Source organism: Lepidothrix coronata, unplaced genomic scaffold (genome assembly GCF_001604755.1).
Source record: "Lepidothrix coronata isolate B3197 unplaced genomic scaffold, Lepidothrix_coronata-1.0 Scaffold13, whole genome shotgun sequence".
Classification (NCBI taxonomy): Eukaryota; Metazoa; Chordata; class Aves; order Passeriformes; family Pipridae; genus Lepidothrix; species Lepidothrix coronata.
The window spans coordinates 8,153,531-8,175,015 of record NW_016690193.1 but is presented as its reverse complement, the minus strand read 5'-3'; the positions used below and the strand labels follow the sequence as shown (position 1 = coordinate 8,175,015).

At 40.1% G+C, this 21,485-nt stretch overlaps 1 protein-coding gene across 5 annotated transcripts; it reads left to right on the top strand.

The window, feature by feature from the left end:
• Positions 1-2,927: 2,927 nt before the first annotated feature.
• Positions 2,928-21,257, top strand: TMEM192 (transmembrane protein 192). 5 transcript variants are annotated; one of them, XM_017805936.1, is made up of 7 exons: positions 2,928-3,013; positions 3,908-4,019; positions 5,745-5,891; positions 11,123-11,387; positions 13,254-13,397; positions 17,168-17,270; positions 19,626-21,257. In XM_017805936.1, the coding sequence occupies exons 2-7, from the start codon at positions 4,017-4,019 to the stop codon at positions 19,747-19,749; spliced, it is 786 nt and encodes a 261-aa protein (XP_017661425.1). In that variant the 5' UTR covers positions 2,928-3,013; positions 3,908-4,016; the 3' UTR covers positions 19,750-21,257. The 5 variants fall into 5 exon arrangements, with proteins under 5 accessions (XP_017661425.1, XP_017661424.1, XP_017661423.1 ...); XM_017805937.1 differs by lacking the exon at positions 2,928-3,013 and adding an exon at positions 3,268-3,286; XM_017805935.1 differs by lacking the exon at positions 3,908-4,019 and having other exon boundaries at positions 2,939-3,013; positions 13,254-13,388.
• Positions 21,258-21,485: the final 228 nt, after the last annotated feature.

Genomic DNA, 21,485 nt, shown 5'->3' with positions numbered 1-21,485 from the left:
ACAGATATTATTACAAAATTATCTTTGAACAAGCACAGAGAAATGGCAACTACTTAGCAGCAACTGTGTTCTCTTTTTAAATAGTACACTGCTGATACAATGCATTGCATATCTGAAGAAACAGGCTAAAACCAAGATTACAACTAGCATATGGTATTTTATGGAGACAGGCAGCAGGACGAGGAGTACTTCCTCAACTTAAATTATTATGCTAATAAAAAAATAGTTACTCGAACTTGCGTATCCAAGTGATGAAACAAGTCCCTGGTTCTTAACACTTTGAACAACAGTTCTAAATTGCTTCATTTTTTTAACCTTTTTTCCCTCTACTGTTTCCCCTCAAATATCATTCTTGACAAATACAGAACCCAAATCCCTCTGATTAAAGGACAAAAAACACATGTGCATTCCTAAGCATGCATGTAAGCAAGCCAACAAAATGTGACAAGAGAAATAAATGTGTTGGTGGTCAAAAATGAAAACAATAGCAGCTAAGCAACATAAGATGATATGTGACTTTTTGTGAAAGACTTTTTTTTTTGGTTGCTTTTTTTATTTGTTTCTTAAAAAATATAATGCTATTTTAATTATTTTTAAAAAATGGCTATAAAATATTTTTAATCAATATAAATGTATTTGTATTTAAAAAAATATTCTTACAACTGTCAGTAGTTGGCACTGTTATTAGCTTCTTGGCTGTGAGACTAGGCACAACACACTGCACACTAGCATTTCTGGTTATTCCAGAACAGAAATGTTAACCAGGACACAGACATTCTTGCTCCTTGCAAAACAAGCATGCTTTTCAAGCTCAGCAAAAGCTCAGGCAAAGGTCCTGTGCAAATAAGTTGTATAGTTATACAAAGGAAAGGGAAATTCTGGTGGTCACACAGCATCTTCGTAAAAATTGCACAATCAAGTTGAAGACTGATCTGTCGAACCCTTAATCTTTGATGGTTATTAGATCTGTGTAGGTGTCAAGCACACCTGCTAAGCTACCTATTTGGCAAGACAGAACACCTTACAACAGTAATGCTTGAACAGCTTGAACAGATTACTTGAACAGCAACCAGTGAATTGAGGCCTCATTTCACTGTCACTGAAAACTTTTGTCCCCTGTTTGCTGATCAGTAGTACTTGTGTTCTTGTCAGGAAGGAAAGAAAGAGGCAGTGCAATAAGGAAGAGGAAAAATGAACATTTAGGCTAAGAAACTGGAACAGAGCATGCTTTTATCACAGGAGTTAGACTTTACCTTACTGAAACCAGCAAGTTTAAGGCTTGTTTTTCATAGTTGTCCAGTTTGTTTAATGTGTGTATCTGTGTAAAACAAGAACAAATGAATTCAAGTGATGAACGTTAATGCTCTGGGTGGGAGCTTTCAATTTGGGTATTTTTTCTACAAAAAGATACCCAAGAAAAGTCACAGAAACTGAGATCAAAAACTCGGAACAGCCTGAAGAAGCTCATACCTCAAGAGCAGTTTTCACCCCTTGGCACTTCTACATGTTTTCAAGAGAGGCAGAGCTATGGCAGCTGTTCAGGGTGACAATCCTGGCTTCTCTTAAATAGTACCCAAAGAACAATTACAACCTGGAGAGAATACAATTTTGCTGTCTTTCAAACCCCCATTACAGCTTTGATCCTTTTCAGTATCCTCACTAACATTAGCTCAAGGTTCAAGGTTGTTCAAATAGAATAGAAGGTTAAGAAACATTAGCAGATGAACAGAGAACATGACAGATAATAAAAATGATGCTTTGGAAACTCATACTTTACACATGCTTGAACACATTTCAGAAATGATACAGCTGAAAAAGGTTAGATAAGCTAACAAAGATTACCAAAGACTAACCAAGTGCAACTAATTGGTCAAGGAGTATCCAGAACACAAAAGGTTGTCACAGAATCACAGAATCAACTAGGTTGGAAAAGACCTCTGAGATCATCGAGTCCAACCTATGACTTAACACCACCTTGTCAACTAGACCACGGCACTAAGTGCCACATCCAGTCTTTTCTTAAACATCTCCAAGGAGGGTGACTCCACCACCTCCCTGAGCAGCCCGTTCCAATGCCCAATCACTCCCTCTGTAATGAACTTCTTCCTCATGTCTAACCTAAACCTCCCCTGGCACAGCTTAAGATCATGCCCTCTTGTCCTACTGCTGGTTGCCTGGGAGAAGAGACCGACGCCCACCTGACTACAACCTCCTTTCAGGGAGTTGCAGGGAGATCCTTAAAGTGAGATCCATAAATTGAGTGGTCTGGACACTGTGAGTGGCCACAGTCTGTCTCAGTGTGAGCACAAAGGCTTATAAAATGAAAGTAGTAAGGGCAAGTTTTAAAGAAAATGTGTTTCTTCACAAAATATACAACTGGGGCAGAAATATCTTTGAAAACTTATGAAGTGCCTTGTGCACACTAAAACTGTCCGTGATCAGAAGGGGCAACCAGACACGTTCACAGATAAGACATCCACATTATATAATAATTAGCTGCGTAGACTCCATCTTTTCCTCAAGAAGTCCCTGCAAGACAAATTGGAGGTGGGAAAATACTCCGCCCAGCAAGCTGACAGCAGCACCACGCTGTGTTTACCCCCGCATTTTCACCAGCCATCTGCTGCTGGTGTGCTTTCCCCACCCGAGCCACTGGCCCCGCGGGGACACCATCCTGGAGCCTGCTGTAACTAGTCCCCGGTTTAAATCAGTGCCGGGCTGTCGAGAGCGCTGGACCGAGCATCGCCACGAGAGCGGGCGGCTGCCCAGGGCAGGCCGAGGAGCCCCAACCCGCGCCAGGATTACCCTCCGCCCCCGCCCGCGGGAGAGGCCCCTCAGCCTGCAGCGGCGGCGGCACCGCCCCGGGGCGGAGCCGGGCACGCCCCGCGCCCAATGGTGGCGGGGAGCTCACGGCGGGAGGGGCGGGGGTGTCGATTAAGCGCCGCCGGGGCGGCGGAGGCGGGAGGTGGAGATGGCGGTGACGGCGGGGAGGCGGCGGCAGGACCTGGACAACGTGAGCGCGGGCGGGCAGGCGGGCGGGAGCGGGGTTGCGGCCGCGGGGGTCCCGGCTGGGCTACGCGTGGGCGCTGCCGGGAGAGCGCCTCGTATTCTGTGCCTTCTCTTCCTTCCGCTTCTTCTTGCCGTTTTCCGTCCTGAGCGCCCAAGGCTTTATCTGCTCCTTCCGGGGGAATCCACCGGCCCAGGCGCTTCCCAGGTGCCCTTTCAGAAGTGAGGAGGCCGCCAGGCCTCTCGCTCCCCGCGCTGCCCTTCCCCGGCCGGGCTTGAGGTACCCCCGAGGCATTTGGGCCTGGGGTTGTTTCAAATCGAGATTATTAATCTCTGATCGAGGCTACTCCTGTAGCTCCTTCAGTTTTTCTGGGTTACTTTTTTCTCAGACGGATCCTGTCAGCGCAGCCTCTGGTTTATGTGCTGTGCGGTGGCATGGCCACGGCGTTCTTCTGTTTATTTGGGTGTTTTCCGCTGCCCCAGCTGGAAGCCTGCGCGGGCAAAGCTTGCTGGCTGCGGCTTGTTCCTGCCTGTCCTTCTCCTGGTGCTAGGCTGCTGCGGAGGTGGTCACATGCTGCAAGTGGATCAGGGAGCCAAGAGGCTGAAGCCTTAACCTGTGCTCATGACTATAGCAATGCCTAACAGAAGTCCGTTTTTAAGGCGTTTTGGCTTTTGGCAGCTGTGGTTTGGCTCATCTTAATTAAATGAAACCTGTGTTTGCTCGTTAGGATGCTTACTAGATTTTAATCTAGATTTTAATCTAGTAACATCTTAATGTTACATTGACTGCATGGGTTCATCATCTCCCATGCTTTAATTCCCCTCCTCCCTACGTTGTCTGTAATAATATCTACTCAAGGAGTTTGTCATCCAGTGCTTCCTAACGCTAGCTGTATTTCAGGGTGCAAAGATGGATTGTAGCCAGTCTTGCAGAAAGTAACATGGTCATACGTGTTGTGATAAACCTTTGTCTGTGAAGGAGTGCCCTGATCTGTCATGGTATTGCAGAAATGGTGAGTTCATTTGTTCCCATGAGACAAAGGATATTTTCCTAAGGAGAATTGCTGTCTTTGTGAGAGATGTGAAGTGTTAACCCTGCTATTCTGTGATTGTAGAATCATGGAATGGTTTGGGTTACAAGGGTCTTTAAAGTTCTAGTTCTAAACCCCCCTGCCATGGTCAGGGACACCTTCCACTAGACCAGGTTACTCTAAGTCCTGTCCAGCCTGGCCTTGAACACTTCCAGGAATGGGGCATCAATAGCTTCACAAGAGAAGTGCCATTTTTAAATATCTAGGTCTGCAGTAAAATGTCATCTTACCAGGCAGGTATTTCAGCAAGGGTCACTTACAGTCAAAGGCTAGGCTAATTAAAAGGTATCAAATAGGTGAGGAAGGTCTGTTTGTGCTCCTGTGTGGTAGAGGAAGTGTGGTGTTTGTGGTTCTAAAATAAAACTGATTGCTAAATGAAATAACTTTTGATGACTCATTCCTTTGCTGTAGGCAGCTGTCTGTAGGTGAAATAACACTGGGGGCCAATCTACATTGTCCTCATTAACATGAACTATAAACCTAGGTCTAATCCCAAAACTTGCTTATCCCTTTCTTCTTGTGCTAGTTTAGAAGAATGCCGTGCATCGTTTATCTTGAGGCTTATGCTGCTTTCTCCTATTACAAAGAGAAGTTGTGGGTTTAAAAACAGTAAATAGCCTAGTGAATCCTAGCATGTCTCTAAGCCGTCAGAAGTCTGGAGTGGGGTGGGGTCTGCCCTTGTCATGTTGCTCTAGGCTATGGTTGGTATCAGTCAGGAGAAGAGCAGTCAAAACTTGAGTGGAAATCTTGAGCTGCTTTATCTTTTGAAGCAAGCAAGTCATAGCTTGGGACTTAACAGGATGCTAGGAAGGAAACTTGCAGTTTTGCCGTTCATAGTGGCTGTGTATGTTCCACTCAAGATGTATTGAATGACTGTGTCCTGGCCTGGAAGGAGCAGAGGTGCATAGCACTGGAGCAAGTTCCTTTTCCAAGGTTTTTCCCTCCACTCATCTTCTACTTAGTAAAAGGTACTTCTGGAAACTTATGTAGCTGAAACGGCTGAGCTTAATGTGGAGTCAAAGACCTGTTACTTACACCAGCATGTCAAGTATGGGCTGCATTCTCTCTAGTGTAAGCTGAGAATGCCTTGCTCAGCACTTGGTAGCATCTTCTTTCCTCTGTGAAAGAAGATGCTTTCCTACGGTTTCCTTCTTGCCTGAGTGCAGTTCTAACTAATGCTGCAGTCATTTAGACATGTCAGTAGCGTCAGTGGCTGAATCCCTCAAAACTGTTACTGTTACACTGCAGCTTTGTTATTGCCTCCAGCTGTAGTTGGACAGGAGTAAGAATAACAAGGAGTTTTGCAGTACCTGTATAAAGTATGTGAGAGACACTTCAAATCATCGCTTTTCCTACTTTTTTATATAAATATGCTAGTACTTGTGGCATCTCTCAGGACTGCTTAGATACTCATAATATATTTAAAGCCTAAAATCCCTGAAGGCCCAGGGTGATACTGGGAGGTAGGTTACTGTTGGATTCCTCAGAGATGAGAGCTTACCTAGAATTTAAGAGCTTGTCTCAAGACATTGACCTAGTGGGGTGGTTTTCCCACAAAGCTTGATTTGCTAACAGAAGATTGCTAAACCTTTGTACTTTACTTTTAGAGCTTACCTATTGATATTCTTTCCCCCCCTTCTGTTCCAGGGTTCCTTGGAAATAACACAGAGTTTGGAAGATGATCCTCTACTGGATGCGCCACTCGTTTCGTCTCACACATTACATTCCCAACTGAGGCCAAGATTTCATTCTATCCCAGCAGTTCTCCTTGCCAATTTCCTGTTGCTAATACATGTAAGTTTAAGAAGCATGATTTCCTTAAGAAAACTTGCTATCTCTGTTCTGAATTCTACTGTTCATGTAACAGAATTCTCCAGGGGTTTGCATGTGCTGTTCTTCTAAACCAGCGAAGTCCCATTTGCCAATGAATTTTGATAATGTGTGTGCTACTGGATACTTGCTGCCTTCTCATTCTGATTGTTGGCGCTAACATGCTGTGACACATCTTGTTAGGTGGAAAAGCACTTCAAATAGTAGTTTTTCTATGCTGTTGGAAATGTACTTTAAAAATAATATTACTGCTGTAGAAGTGCTATACTAGTTATAGAGGGCTAAGGTAATTTCAATGCCATATCTTCTGAGGCTGAACTTAATTTCAGAAGAAGGTATTTCTTATGGTAACTAAACAAGTAAAGTTGGACTTGCTTATGAGGGGTTGCATGGTAGAGATAGAGGTGTGGATGGAGAGAGAAAGGAATCCAAATGTTACTTCCTCCTCTCACTTCTGGAGGTTAAGGGCAAAAAGCACAGATACTGAACAGTATGCAGGCCTTTGAGGCTGGTAGACAGAAGCAGAGAGATCCTTGCCTAATAGTGAGTTATCCTTGATAAGCTGCAGAGGCTTATTGTTGCCTGTGTGTGGCAACCAAACATGAAGAAGATAGGCTGAAGAGGTCTGATCCTAAGATCTAACTGAAATGGTACTTACATGGTGTAAGGACTTAAAGAGCACAGTTGCTTGTCTCAAACACTGCTAAGGGCACAGAAGGATTTTGCCATGAGATAAGCACAGAATGGAGCAACAGGATGCGATTAACTCCAAGCCTGACAGAAATGAGATCTGGTTAGCACATCCTGGGTGATGCATCCAGGCAAAACTTCCTACTGTGGCAAACTGTGTAAAGAAGCAACTGCTCGTACATGTGTCACTGGTCGAACAAAGATCACACTTGGTTATGGGACAGATGGCATCTGTGACTACCAAAGCCCCCCTGCCCCCTGAATATGCCTCTATGGGTACCTGGAACTTGGACTGTAACTTAAGCCACTGTGACAGGAACTTGAGATGAGAGAAAGGTGGTACTATTGTCTTAGTGTTATCTCAGACCTAGGGGGAGATTAACAAAGTTGGGGGACAAGAATGTATCATTGATAATGGACATAAAGAATGTGGAATTTATGGGCCACAAGAAAAGCCAAATCAGTGACTGCTGAAATTGGCTTGGACTGGATAAAGGGTAATTCCTTTTAATCCCCTTTTAAAAGGGGGAGATTGTGAGCACTGACCACAACCCACTGACTCAAGAGAAGAGAGACTGGACATGTGGTCTAATTAGCATTAGAAGTGAGGGAATCATTTAACCAATAGAATATAAGAAAGCAATGAGCATTAATTCCTTTTTTGTAAAAATGTATAAATAGTGAAAATTTTTAAATTACCTTGGGAGCCTCCCACCACTGAGAAGTCCAGAGTGAAGAAGGACCACTGCTGGATCCACAGGTGGTGACTATCTTCTATTTAATGTATCTCTCTTTCTCTCTCTCTCCTCCTCTCTTCTATTTCTTTCTATCTCTCTACCTCACATTTTATTGTTAGATAAAATCTATCCTATTAACTTCAACATATGGTCTCATCTTCACCTTAGTTTAGGCAGAGGCATCTCTCAATAACACATAACTCAACAACACATAACATGGATTAGTGGTGGACTTAATGATCTTAAAGGTCTCTTGCAAACTAAATAATTCTATGATTGTATAATGCCACCGACAATGACCTGAAGGTAAAGCCGGAAAGCACACAGGACACGTATGTATGTGTTGCTAGCTATTTTAGAGCTTCATTTCATCTCAAACAAAAAATGCAGTGCTCAGCGCTCTTCAAAACATGCCCTCTTGCCAGAACTTTAAAAGCATATACCAACCTCTAAGGTCTCTCTTTGGGCAGCTGCATGAAGCTGTTCAATATGCCCCAGCCTTCTAATTTTGGGAGTAAGTGTTTGTAGGCCTCATGGTAATATCAAGAAATGCCCCTCTGTCTGTCAAGTAGACTTAAGAAAGACTTCTGCTGTTCTGCAGAACAGACTACCAAAATTCCCAGTGGAAACCATGTATCTAGCCTTATTCTGTTCCCCTGCCAGACAAATTCTGGTGCCCTCGAACTCTGTAGTAAATATTTTTCTGCCTAGCCTTGGGGATTTACCATCTGCTACCATAACTGATGCAGCCAAATGTCAGGATTGTAGGAAACTCCTTCTGACTCCACCTCTTCCTCTCTCCTGCAAATGGTGAGAAGTGTGGGGAGGGGAAGAGGGAAAACTAATGAGGGATCTGTCAGCACACACTTTTCCAGGAAGAGTCTTGCTGCTGTTGCTGAAGCTGCTGCAATGACCACTTGGTCCTTGGAGCAAAATGGAGAAGTATCCTTTTCTGTCGGTGAAATACAGCTTTATAATTGTCACCTGAAGTGGCACTGTCTTTCTCACTCTAAAAATGGATGGGGAAAACAAGCATATTGGATTTTCTTCCCCTGTGCTTCTTCAAATGTACACAAATCTTGTGGAATGCAGAGATGCCAGCCTAGGTTCTGATGGTTAGGCCTGCCGAAGGGGTGAGTGTCCTGGAGAAGTAAAGCCATCATAGTATTAAGCAGTAAAGTTGTAATGAATCTCTAAAGTAATTTGTAAGTAACTTGGAATATTTCTTCTCCACCTTCCTGTGTCAAGAAATGGAGTTAAGTAGCAAAATAGCTGCTTTGGTGCAGCTGCCTAATTACGCACAATTCTGGAGTATGTGGGTAGGCCATGCCAGGGTGTGGTAGGGCTGGGTTTTTGAGTGCCTTTCCTTTTGCCAAGCCTTGCTTTTCTGCAGGCTTCTGGCTCCTATCAGGAGATTGTAGAGCAGTGTGAAGTGTACAGGCTAGAAATAATTTCTTTATGTTAACTCCGTCCTTCCCTAATCCCTTCTGTGTATGCACATACACAAAACTGAACTTTAAATACTGCTCTTTATAAGAATAACTTTTTGTATGTAAAATTCCTTTGTGTTGAGTTGAAACACCTGTTATTGGACTGCCCTAAAATGGAAGCAAAACATAATAAATATCACTCTTCCAGCCAGCTACCTGTTTCCTCTTGTATACGTTGCTATAGTAGGTTAGTAGCAATGCACTGCTAGGTCATTCCTGCTTGCATCAGTTTAATGTAGCCATTTTCTGTACTGAAATATATTCCTAACTTCTGAAAGGAATAGAACTAAATGTGTTACTGTTGAAAAATGGCAAACCAAACAGTAAATGGACCAAATAAAATATCTGAATTATTCTTAATTTTGTAAGAAAAGGAGGTGGTAAAATAATAGATTAAACAAACATTTTGTTGGTAAGCCTTCCTTTTAATTAACTACTTAACCTGGTTACTTAACCCATCTCAAGATAACTTGGTATTTAATTTACATTGGAAATGATGGTCTTATGGATAATGTAGGACACATTCCTATTTTATTTTGTCTGGGTTGTTATCCTGTTTGTCCTCTATAATGTCTCTTTTAGGTTTTGATGATTGTGTGAAAATTATTTCCCCTTCTTCCTCCCTCCCCAGTTACCTAACTCTGGCCACAATCAGAGGGAGCTAAGGGCAGTTTGTATCAAAAGTAATTTAGTGGTTCTGAAAAGTTAATTTCCATGAAGAATGTTGCTTGAGAAAGTACAAAAATACGAAAAATAAGTTCAAGAGAGTGGAAAGGTCTACAGCTTCCTCATGAGGGGAATAGGAGGAGCGCTGTTCTCTTCTCTGTGATGACCCATGACAGGACCTGAGGGAATGGCTTGAAGTTGTGTCAGAGGAGGTTTGGGTTGGATGTTAAAAAGATGTGGTTCAGTCGCAGGGTGGTTGGACACTGGAACAGGCTCCCCAGGGAAATGGTCACAGCACATGGTGTGACTCTTGGGGATGGTCCCTGTGCAGGGCTAAGGGTTGGACTCTATAATTCTTGTGGGTTCCTTCCAATTCAGCATATTCTATGATCTGTGAAAGGGACTGGTGGGATTTTAGATATTCATAGAATTAAGTATGGAAACGAAGGTAGCAAATGAAAATCAGATATTTTGCTCTATCTTCGATTCTGATGTGCTGTTTCTCTCAGTTATGAGATGCAGAGCATCTGACACTTTTTTAAGCCAAGTATATTAGGTGTTAGACTTTTTCAGACTTGAGGGTTTTTTATTTTTTGTCCATGGAAGCTCTCAATTTACTTCTGTAATGGTGGGAGTTTCTTTTGTTTACAGTTCTGTTTTAAAAATATTCCTGTTCTGTAGAGTGAAACAGGATGAGAAAGTATAATATTTCCTTGTTCGTTGAATGAACACAGTAGGGAAAACATTTTTTTATTACAAAAATATCTCTAAATATTAAAACCCCTGTGTGTATACATATACCACAGGTAATGCACATCCAAAAATTTGCTTCTAGTTGGCAAAAAGGTTGCTCATGCTCACTGCTGATGCTGAAAATTTCTAGAGAAGTCTAGAAGACAGGGAAAGTTATGGCATAATGGCACTAGTCTGAAAGGATAAGTATATATACAATCTGACTGTCAATCTGTCTGGTTATTCTGACTTAAGTAAAAAAAGGAAAATGAAAATATCTGATGGCAAATATACTAAGGAATGATTACCACCTGACAAAGGTGCCTACCTGGTGTTAATATTTCAGTTTTTAAGTTACTATGAGGATTCACTTGTCTAATGTCATAACCTGGAGATGATCTTCAATGACTGTAGTAAAGGGTTGATTTTCACTTAGCTAGTGTCAATTTAAAGAAACACAGACTATACCAATAAGACAGGAGGCTGTCTCACAGAGCAGCATCAAGTGTAATTGATTGAGTCTAAAGAGATGTGATTTTTCTTTTGAGGAGTATAAATCAAGTACCCCTTAAAGTAAAAAGACATAGTAAAGAGGGCCCAGAAATTAAATAAGTTCACTATGAAGGAAAGACTTGGAGAACAGTGAAATTCCAGGAAGAGTGAGGTTTATCATCTCTATTCTGCTGGACACTGGCTTTTCAGTCTGCACTAGGTTCCTAGAGTGACATATAGTGGTTGTAGAAGTATCTAATGTTTTATATGTTATCTCTAATAAAATCAATTCAGAAAGTAATGCATAATGAATAAACTACATAATCCTACTTTTTTTACATATATATAGCTAAATGTTGACTTTTATCTCTCTTCCTTTCTCTTCCAGGTTGCTTTTGTTGTTCTAGCATTTTTAGCAGCTATGTTTTGTTCTTACCCCAATCCAAATCAAGATAAGTGCCCTGGAAACTACACTCACCCACTTAAAGTGCAGACTGTCATAATAATTGCAAAAGTAATTCTGTGGATTCTGCATGTGGTTTTTGAACGCTATGTCCAGCACCACCATAGTCAAGTCAGAAGAAGAGGTTACTTTGCAATATACCGATCAACAAAGCATCTAAAAAGGCTTCCACTGCTCATACACTCCACAGGTGAAGTTGTTTTTTTTCTAAAACTCTAAACTGTGAAGCAGTAAAAGACTGAACAGTTTATATATGATTGTATAGTATGAACTTCTAAAAACCTGCCTACGAGCACTTACGAACCTCCTTGACTGAGCTTTCTGGCCTGCCAGATGCATGTTGTAAAGAACTCTTTGTAGTGGAAAAATGCTCAGGAGTGTGAGGTTGAGTAAAACCTTTAGTCATTAGCATTTAGTCTTCAGCCGTAAAATATTCAGGTCTGTTTGACTGCTAGTGATCTTGATCTGCATATTCATTTGTCTATTTGGATATGTGGTAAGACTGCTAGTCCTTCCAGGAAGTGTGCTGCTCTTCTCTTTTCAAGCTCAGCAATTCACATAGAAACAGTTGAATTCCTGTTGCTCAACAGCTGTCTGAAATCTGTAAAATAAGCAATTTTCTCATCTTGAGTAGGGCTATGTGTGACATGCAGCTCTATTTCTGACTGCCTTTCTATGGACAAAAGGTGGTGTATGGGAGTGATTTAACTCTAAGTTACATCACTGGCCAGTGGAGCTTGAAAAGTATTGGTGCAAGTAGCTGGTGTAACCTTTCTAGAAGCTGGTTGAACAATTCTAAAATCCATCTAACTTGAGGGGATTATTCACATAAATAGCAGTGGAAAAGGGACCAGTAATGGCTTTTACAGTATTTTTGCCACTTAAAGTCTCACCTCCCTTCTGTAAGGCTTCTGAATAACTGGAGTAGACTTTTTGCACCAGAATTGATAAGTCAAATGGTCTTGCTCTATATAAAAACCTAGCTTTTTTTCTACACAGTCACTAAAAGAGCTAGTCAGCTTGATGAATGTGCAAAACTTCAGGCTCTGACCACTAGATAGAGCTCTGAAGATGAAGAATTGTTTGAAATGCAGAGACAAAATCAGGCTACAGCAGGCTTAATGATGTAAAAGACTGTTTCCACCTATTGCAATGTAATTCAGAATACTTAGCCCTGTTTTACATGGAGCTCACTTCTCCCCTACTAGACAAACTCTGGGCATGTGTGAATGTTCAGGTGCAATCAGGTGTGTGCTGGGGAATTTTGGTAGAGATCATCTGTATTTCAGAAAGTAGATAGCTCCATTACTGCAAGCGTCCTGTGTGGTAATCACTGCTGATACCACTTCCATCCTGACAGTTCAGTTGACTGACACAGTATGAAAGAGAACTGCACTGTTCCCTAGCTACATTAATGGTCTTGATAAATTTAGTTCCTTATCCAGACACTGGTTATAGCATTTCTACAGGAAAAGGACATTCCAAACTCAGTATCAGAAAAGAGGGTGTGTAAAGAATTAAAAATGCTTTTTAGGTCTGTAACTCTATTTGTTCTCCTTGACTAACTGTGCTCATTTCAATTAAACTTTCAGTAACTTGCAAGTATTAAAAAAATAGCTAGACAAGTGGAAGCCTGTGCAAATGAGGAAGGTATTTAGTTTTTGTTTTGCTCTGTTAGCCTCACTAACATGACTTCTTAGAAATTGAAAGAATAAGATGGATAGCAGCAACAAAGCTAGAAACTGTTTAAGCCCATATATGTATGTTAAGTATTTCTAGTGTTTCTTCCACTCATTTTTTTAAGCTAGAAAAATCTATAAGAAAACTTATAATTCTCTACCATTACAGTGAAATGCTGAAATGAAACCTCATTTTGCTGTCAGCTTGTATCACCTGTGTTAAGGAAATTAACTAAAAGGGCAAGTATGATATGAAATGAAAAAGCATTACTGAAAGATTGCAGCCTAATGCAGATACTGGGGATGAGAAAGTACTAAGTTACTTTCAACAACTGATGAAATTGTTACACCTGTAAAATATAACCTTTGCTTTCTAGGTAATACAGCCCTGCTCTTGATTCTGTCAGTGCAGCATTCCTTTCCTGATCACAGTAAAGTGTACCTGTATCTTATCCTGGGAGTCCTGGGCCTGGAGCTGATTAGCTCCCTCACATGCTTAGTGATTTACACAGGTGAGAGAGGCAAGTTTTGCTTTCTTGAGACTTATTATTATAGCTGGTATTCAAGTGTTATGTTTGCCCTCACAGTAGTTCACTTGGGGTACCCCAAGACATTTAACTGCCATTATAAATAACAGAATGATTGTGTGCTTGTAGAAGAACTAAGACAAATTCAAAACAAATAGGAAGGTTATCAGGCTTGATTTGGTTCCAAGTGCTGCTAAATGAAAGCTCCATGTTATCTCAGAGCTGTTAATCCAGCCAAGTGGCAATGAATGCCTAATTGTTTCAAAAACTGTCCTGTGAACAGGTTTGTCTGTTTATCAGTGTTTCTCATATGCATGCACCACAAGCTATGAAGGAGTAAGAGCTAGCTGGATTTGTCAGAACTGCTTCTGGGATTTCCATATGGGACTTGCACACCTGGTAGTGTGATTATGCCTTATCCAGCCTTTTTGTCTTTCCCTGGTCCCATCCCAAAGGCTTCAGTTCCTCTTTGTCACTAAAATGGAGGATTCTTTGAAATTAATGTTTATAAAACATGGCTATTGAAAGCTGTGATTTATATTAAAATAACTTACTGGTTCATAAAACTGAGGCTTTGCTTTGTGCTACCACTGTAAGTTACACCAAACCTAAAGCAGATAACCTTACAAACCAACAAAGACTCAATTAACCTCTTTCCATTAAACCATTGCAGAACTACCTAAAATGTTGGTAAATAAATGCTTGAAAGAAAGTTTTGGTATGTATGTGGTATTGTAATAGCACACAGAGAAATACTGCCAAGGAGCTTGCTCACCTAGGAAATAAAATCTATTCTTGACTCCCTTGCAACAGCATCAAAAATGCACCAAGAAATAAGGTCCCAGCTCTAAACTACGTCCTCCTCTTACAACTATGCAGAGGGCCTGAATGCTGTAGGCTTGTCAGGCTTTCCCCTGAATGAGCCAGCTGGCTCAAGTAGACTAACTGTCCTCTGGAGGAATAAAGGCAAGGATGAGGGAACACAAACATGGCAGTCCTAGGAAACTATTCCAAGAATGCTGGAGATCATCCCTTCTTTGCATATGCATACTTACTTTCCTGGGAAACTCAGGAAATAAGAGATAAAATGGTGAAACTTTAATAGAACATCAGGAATTCCAGTGAAATGCTATTTCTAGCCCTGAGGCCTCCTGGAGCTCAAAGAGCTACATTGTGTGTCTCTTACCTTGGCTGAAAAGGATAAGAAAGTGCTAGAAAATTGACCTTCATAGTAGTAAGATCTGAGCCTGGACTTCTGTAAGAACTCTCAAACTATCTGCTTATTTGTCACCAAAAGGGTCTTGTTTCCTAATTTGTACTCTACCAGTTCCTGTGATTATCAGATTCATTAACCAATGTATACAAGGATGTTGTATACAATGTTTTGCTTTCTAGCTGAAGGACGCTTGAAGAAGGGTTCACTGAATCGTGGAACCAAGGGAGAGAAGGGACAGAGCTGCATTGCTAGGAAGAAGTAAGGCAATGTCTTTTAGTAACAGCTGCCTTATCTCCTGAGCAGCCCCAAAACAACAGTCTGATTCACTCTCTGAAACTTGGTGTACAAAGCTAGGGTTAATTTTTATGTAACTCAACACTTTCCTCAAGGTGAGGAAGACCTCCAGTCACCCTAGATTGCCTTTTCTATTGGGTAGTATACCTTGTTTTCCGTTTTCCATCCCAAAGCTTGAACTAAGCTAAGAGACTGGTTGCACGTCTGTCTTGTGTATAGTGCTGGTTTTTAAGGTTTTGCAATGTTTTAATATAAAAATAAAACTGTATTGGAGCAAAACAAATGTGTGGCCAATTTTTAAAATACCATGAGAATCTATAGTAATACTGACATTCACATGGGTTTTCCTCTCGCAAACAGAGCCGAGTATGTGACTGGGTGGAAGCATGAAGCTTCTTTAGTAGGACAGTTTTAAGGGCAGCCCTCTGGTTAGGCTTGGGATTCCCCTCTTGCAGGCAAGCACTTAGCAGATACCACTTCCTGTTAAGATAGTATCAGCTATTGTAGCTGAGCAACAAGGGGAAAATTAACACTAAAAATAACTATTTTTTGTGTTAGTATGTTACTGCTAAATATTGGAGAGAAGGTAGCACCAGTTCATACATTGTTTCTTCACAGTGAAATAGTTATTTCTTAACTATGAGACATAAATGCTTGTCTGCAGAAGTTTCATATACCTGACTTACTATCTTTTAAATATTACTGTCTAAAAAATCAGGAATACCTGACTGTAATTCTAGACATTTCCTCTTGCTTTTTGGAGCTATTTTAGGAATTGTATGATACCCAGTGTCCTGTGTAGTACTACTGCCTTTCTTTAGAGGCATCTCCATGCAGCAGTGTGTGTGTATAGAGCTGTAGATGCAGAGGCAGGGAAAATTTACAAGGAATTGCTGTGATTGACCTATAACAGGCTCGACATATATAAATTGCTCAAGTGAGGTAAAAGTGCACAGAATGAAGTATGATACAGAAAGCTCTAAATGTCAGCTTACTATTCTAAGTTTTTTACTGCTAGGATAGGGAGTCAAGCTTTAAAAGATGTACTAAATTTATGTATTTAATTACTTTCTCACATACTTCTAATATCACTTGAATAAAAGACTAACATTCCCACAAACAACACATGTTAAGAATTCCACATCCATTCCTTTGTGGTTTTATTTGTAGAGAAATACCATCATAGAAATAACTAACCTTTGAGCCTAACTTGTAGTTAACCTCTGGAGGGTCTTAGCATTGTTTTAGCAGGGTGGCCTGTAATAAACCCCTCATGGTACTGATTTGTAAGGACAGTCCTCCTCTGCTGCAGTGGTGTGGATTTCTCCCAGAGCTGGACTGTAATGTTTTTAGTGGCATTAGAGTATTGCTTCAAAAGCAGCCCAAATTGCAGAGTCCTGAAAGCATGCTTTGGATATTTTGATATTTTCTCTGAATCAGGATCTGATATTGAATGACTTTAAATATTTCCAGCTTCCTTTCCAAAATCATGCAGAGGATGCCTACAACTTTTCCCAGCTCTCCCTATCCCACACCTGTTAAATTTAGTCTTAAACTTTATTCACAGGTGCCCAGGAATGACTTCTGGTTTCGATAGCCAGCACTGCAAGCTTCACAGTGTGAAGCTGCTCACAGAGCTACGCTGGTTTGAATACTTAGTGGCTTTCTGTTGCAAGTCTGCCCTATTCTGAGCAGACAGACAAGCTGCTACTTCCTTGCAGGTAGTCTAGTTAAACTAGTACTTATTGAAGAGCTTAAGCCAGAAGTTCTGACCTAGGTATTAGTAACAAAACTTCTGACAACTTTTTTTATGACATGTTGTTTAATTGACAGCCTGAATTTGGAGACTGAATCTCAGTACCTTCTAAAAGGCAACAAAGGTTTCACTCTCTCTTAGGTGACAGATTAAACTTTGCAGACATTAAGCAGTGTGTTCAAACTTCCCCATTCAAGTCTTCACAGTGATCTTTTAAGCAGCAGGACTGAGGAGAATTAAAAATAAACCAAAGCAACAAATAAACCAACTCAGCAAATTATCACTAACTTGTAATCGAAGCCATTCCAGAAATGAGTAGAAGTAGATTCTGCTTTTGATTTCCCTCTTCCCCACTCCTCAGATTCCTTTATTGTCTTTCCATCTCCTATCCTAAGGTAATCTTAGAATCATCTGTTACAGATTTTTATAACTTAGAATCTGGTGATAAAGATTTTTTTTCTGGTTGCTTTCCAACTAATTTGTAAAGCTTTGTTGCAGTGAAAATAAGCAACTTCAATCGTGCCAAGCCAAGACCTGACATAATTGAAGAAGAAAAGATGTATGCCTACCCTAGTCATGTTACCTCAGAAATTGGATTTAGGTAAGATTTTTCTATGTTAACTTTGTGCTGTGTTCAGACATGGTATATAGGTAACACTAATGTAATTGCATTACTTCATGTAGAGTTATGTAGAATCTTAAATCTCTCAACTAAGCCAGAGGTGGGAAAAACAGTTGTGAAGGAAACTGTATGCTTAAGGCTGCCACTTTAGATGCACAGATGAGATACAGCACAGTCTTGTACCTTCTACATAGTAATGTCAATTTACTGTGATACAGAAATCCTCAAACATACAGATGGAGGTGATTTGACTATTTATGGCTGGCTGCATGAATCTTTAATATAAATAACTGTGCTTAATCTGGTTTAGTTAATTTTATATGGGAGTTTGGGGAAAGATACTGGTGTCTTACACTGTTTAACTTTAAAAGTATGCCTGGAGAAGCCTAGTTGCTTCAACCAGTTTTTTCAGGGAAGGAAATATATTGTGGTCAATTAGTAGACGAAGAAAACTTTGCAGCTCTGTTCTGTGCCAGCAGTTGGACATGAGATTCTAGCAATGGATTTGGAATATGTTTTGAGTTTGGGAAGGAACGTTAAAGGTGCAGAGGGCACTTAAGGGGTAAAGAAGGTCTCAGTGAGACAGAGAAGCTGTCCAACAGTAACTGAAGCTATCCCAAGCACTGAGACTTATTTTTTTTGATTGTCCTTTATGTACCTTTCAAATGCTTGAACATCTTCCAGTTGATGAAATCAGTCTGGTATGACTTAACAAAAATGAGTAATTGAAACTAACATCGGCTTCCATATAAGAATTTAATTAGGAATTTTCTAATACACTATGACTTGCTTCTATATGTTGTGCCTTGGTGAAAAGTTGAAAGTGCAGAAATGACTAATACTTTGGCATTTCCCCTGGTGTCACAAATGCAGCATGCATGTGCTCTTATGGAACTTGGAAGTAGATGTCCAGGATACAGGAAGGATTTAGGGTTGTCTTGAATTTTGATACCATGTCTGACTTCCATTTTGATATAAACACCATAGTGATTGCATGGTGGACCTCATTCCTTTCTCATTCAGCTTCTCCCCTGAGAAATTCTCAAATGCCCAGGGAATGAGTCTGCAACAATGACCAGCTGAGGAAAAGACTCTGATTATTTTTGATTAAGGAGTGCAAACTTCCTGTGAGAACTGATTGAAAAAATGTTATTTTAATTTAGCTCTATACAACTGTGACTCTCTTTCCCTTGAGAGTTAAGGTCTATTGAAAAGTGAATCCTGTCAGCCCTTCAGTTGACCTTGTTAGAAGAATGTTTTTTGAATATCATGACCTCTGCAACCTGAGTTACTACCAAGACATCTTCAGGAGCTTTAGGTTGGGAGTGCATATTACTGGTTAAAGTTGCAAGCTTTCTGTTTACAAAACTTGTGTTCTTTATTTTTTCCAGTTTAACTAAAGTAGGTTTTTAATTGTACCTAAGCTTTTTTCCACTTTAGGTATCTTCTTTAGCACTTTCTAAGAACTATGAAAAGGGCAGTGTTCCTCCACAAAAATGCTGCAAGGCTGAGGAGCAACTTTTTAAGCTCTAAGATGCTCATAAGTGTACTAAGAAGGCAGGTTCCCAAGTCAGCTAGGAAGAAATTATATGTAAAGAAAGAGTACAATACACTCAGGCATTGGTACTTCATCTTGCTGTATTCTTAAAAATTCCTAATTCAGTTTGATTTGATTAAAAATTCTGTGTTCTTATAGATTTTTTTTCTCATTTAACTTGGCTTTATTTAAATGTTGCAATGTTACTATCCAAGTAAAAATGAGGGATATCTGAAAACTGGATATATTTTAAGGAGGAGGGTAGCAGTGCATAAGGTTGTAGATCTGAAATAGCACAACTTTTGGTACTGATGCTCTTCAGGTAGGGGACAGATATCACTGTATATAGTAGCATATCATGTATGCTACTCTAGGTTACTCAAGAGAGTTCTGTCTTAAACAGCTTATGATCCCTCACAACTGAACAACAATACTATGCCTGCTCAAAATAAGCATCCTAATGTATGTTTAAAACGTTCCATGGTTCTTAGGACAATTCCAGCATGTTGACTGTCTTAGTTTCTTAAACAGTAAGAATCCTCACTCTGTAACTGTCTACCAGGAAATATGGAACTTGATTATGTATACGTGGCGTGAAGTTTAGCCAAACTTTTTCTCTTCCTGCCTTCTCATAAAGGTGTTGTAGATTGCCTCTCCCCTCAAAAGTTAGTTGAGCTTGGTATAAGTAAAACTGAGAGAAATTACTTGTTTAAGTAGTGTTTATTAGCTCTGACATTTCACGTGTTAGAAAGCTGCTGTCACTTATTGAAACTCATATTCACTTTTGTAACTTCAAGGGAAAATTCAAGTTTAGAAGAGATAGTTGAGAAGCAAGGAGATGTAATAGAGTATCTTCAGCGACACAATGCACTGCTCAGCAAGAGACTGTTGGCACTAACATCGCAGCAAATCAAAACTTAACAGCATTTGGAAAACTGCTGCTGGAGCTCTGGAGGGAACATGAGGTAATGTAATATCCAGACTGATTTTTACAGATGACTCTTCTTCAATCGTCTTTCACGTTTTGAAATAGAAGTTCAGCTGGAAGGATAAGCTCTGCATACACTATAAACCTGTTACAACTGGACACTCTCTTCAAATCATCAGTTCTGGGAAAAAAGTTCTGCAGCTTCAACAATTTTTAATTCCTCATATGTTAAAGTTGGACCTGAGTTAACGGTTTAACTTTGCTCAGTTGTTTCTATTATTTTGTACTGCTGTAATCTTTAAGCTTCAAGCTACCAAAGTATTTTACCTTTCTAGAACACAAATCTGTTCTCTAGAAAAATCTGACTTTGCAAGGGATGTCTTTTCAGTTTCTATTGCTGAAGCTGGGACTAGATGTATTATGTCACTGATTCCCATTACTTCCAGTGATAGAGGTGGTGTACTTCACTAATCTGATACAGATACTTCTTTTCTAGATCAGTCTCCTTTTCTCCTTTGTCAAGAAAGTGGGGAAAATTGGTGTCCAATTTAGGATTTAGAAAAAGTAGAGGGCATCCTAAAATTGCAAATCTCACATAAGTGTGTGGTACAAAACAATGTCATGATAATTAATTTGAGCAGTTGTTCAGAATTCTGGCTTTAAAACTCTTAAGAGAGATCTTCAGGGCTCATGCCTTTCCCATTACTAGGAATTTGTGTCAGCTAATAACAAGATTCCTTCTCTGCTGACTGAACTAACTTAATACAAAAATACTTGAGAGTAAGCTTTTTCATTGACTTAGCAACTAACTTATGGTGAATGGGTTTAACAATTCTGTCAAAGATGCCCAAGTTAACGCATACTTGCTCTTTACTTTGGCTCCTCAAAAAAACAGCACCTTGATACAAAAGCTAAAATGGTGTGTGTATGTGGGGAGGTGAAAAGCAACAGAAGACAGGTCTTTCAGAACTTGAAGAAACAAAAATTTTTGGTTTTAATTTATGGTGAATAAAGGCTGGTGAAAGAAACCTCTTGTTTTGGGTACTACTTTGTCTACCAATGTAGACCAAAAATTATTTTAGAAGCCAATACCTCTGTGGGAATAGGATAATCACTAATCAAAAGTGGGAAGAAGACTGTCATGAGGAGTGGTCTTACAGTCGAATATAGGAAAAGAAAATTAATTCATCCTACTTTAGTCTTGGGGTACAACTTCAGAAATACCTGAACTGTGTAGTGTGCAACAATTATTGGTGTTGTCTCATTCAAAGGAAAACAGTAAATAGTGGAGGTGTTGCTGCTATCCAACACTAGACTGTTCTCCTTAACTGTTGTTTCTTGAAAATGCAGCCAAGTTTTTATAGTATACATGTAAGGAATAAAAATGTTTGGTTTTAGAACTCAGGTTTTGATGTGATTGTGTTTATCAGTTTATATCATTTCTATGAAAAGCAGTAAAATGTGACTGTGAAGTTCATGCACAATAAATGCAACCAAGGAAGAGTGTGAATTCTGTCATTTCTAAGCTCATGTAAATCCGGTTCCAACAGGCAATCTGTGCAGGTTTTTTCTATTACAGTGAAGTTCTCACAGCAGTGTTGGCATTTAAAACTAGCAAAACTAGCCAAACAAAGATAGCTGTGCATTTGTTTCGAAGCTTTGCATTTAGTTTTATTTTCTGTCCTGGGTAATGTTTTTTTCTATCATGCCTCAGATTTTCCCTGCTAAC

Coding starts and splice junctions, on each gene's coding strand:
- TMEM192 (XM_017805934.1), top strand. CDS start 2,972: ATGGCGGTGACGGCGGGGAGGCGGCGGCAGGACCTGGACAAC. Junction 3,014..5,744: donor GGCGGCAGGACCTGGACAAC/GTGAGCGCGGGC, acceptor CTTCTGTTCCAG/GGTTCCTTGGAAATAACACA. Junction 13,398..17,167: donor GATTTACACAGGTGAGAGAG/GCAAGTTTTGCT, acceptor GCTTTGTTGCAG/TGAAAATAAGCAACTTCAAT.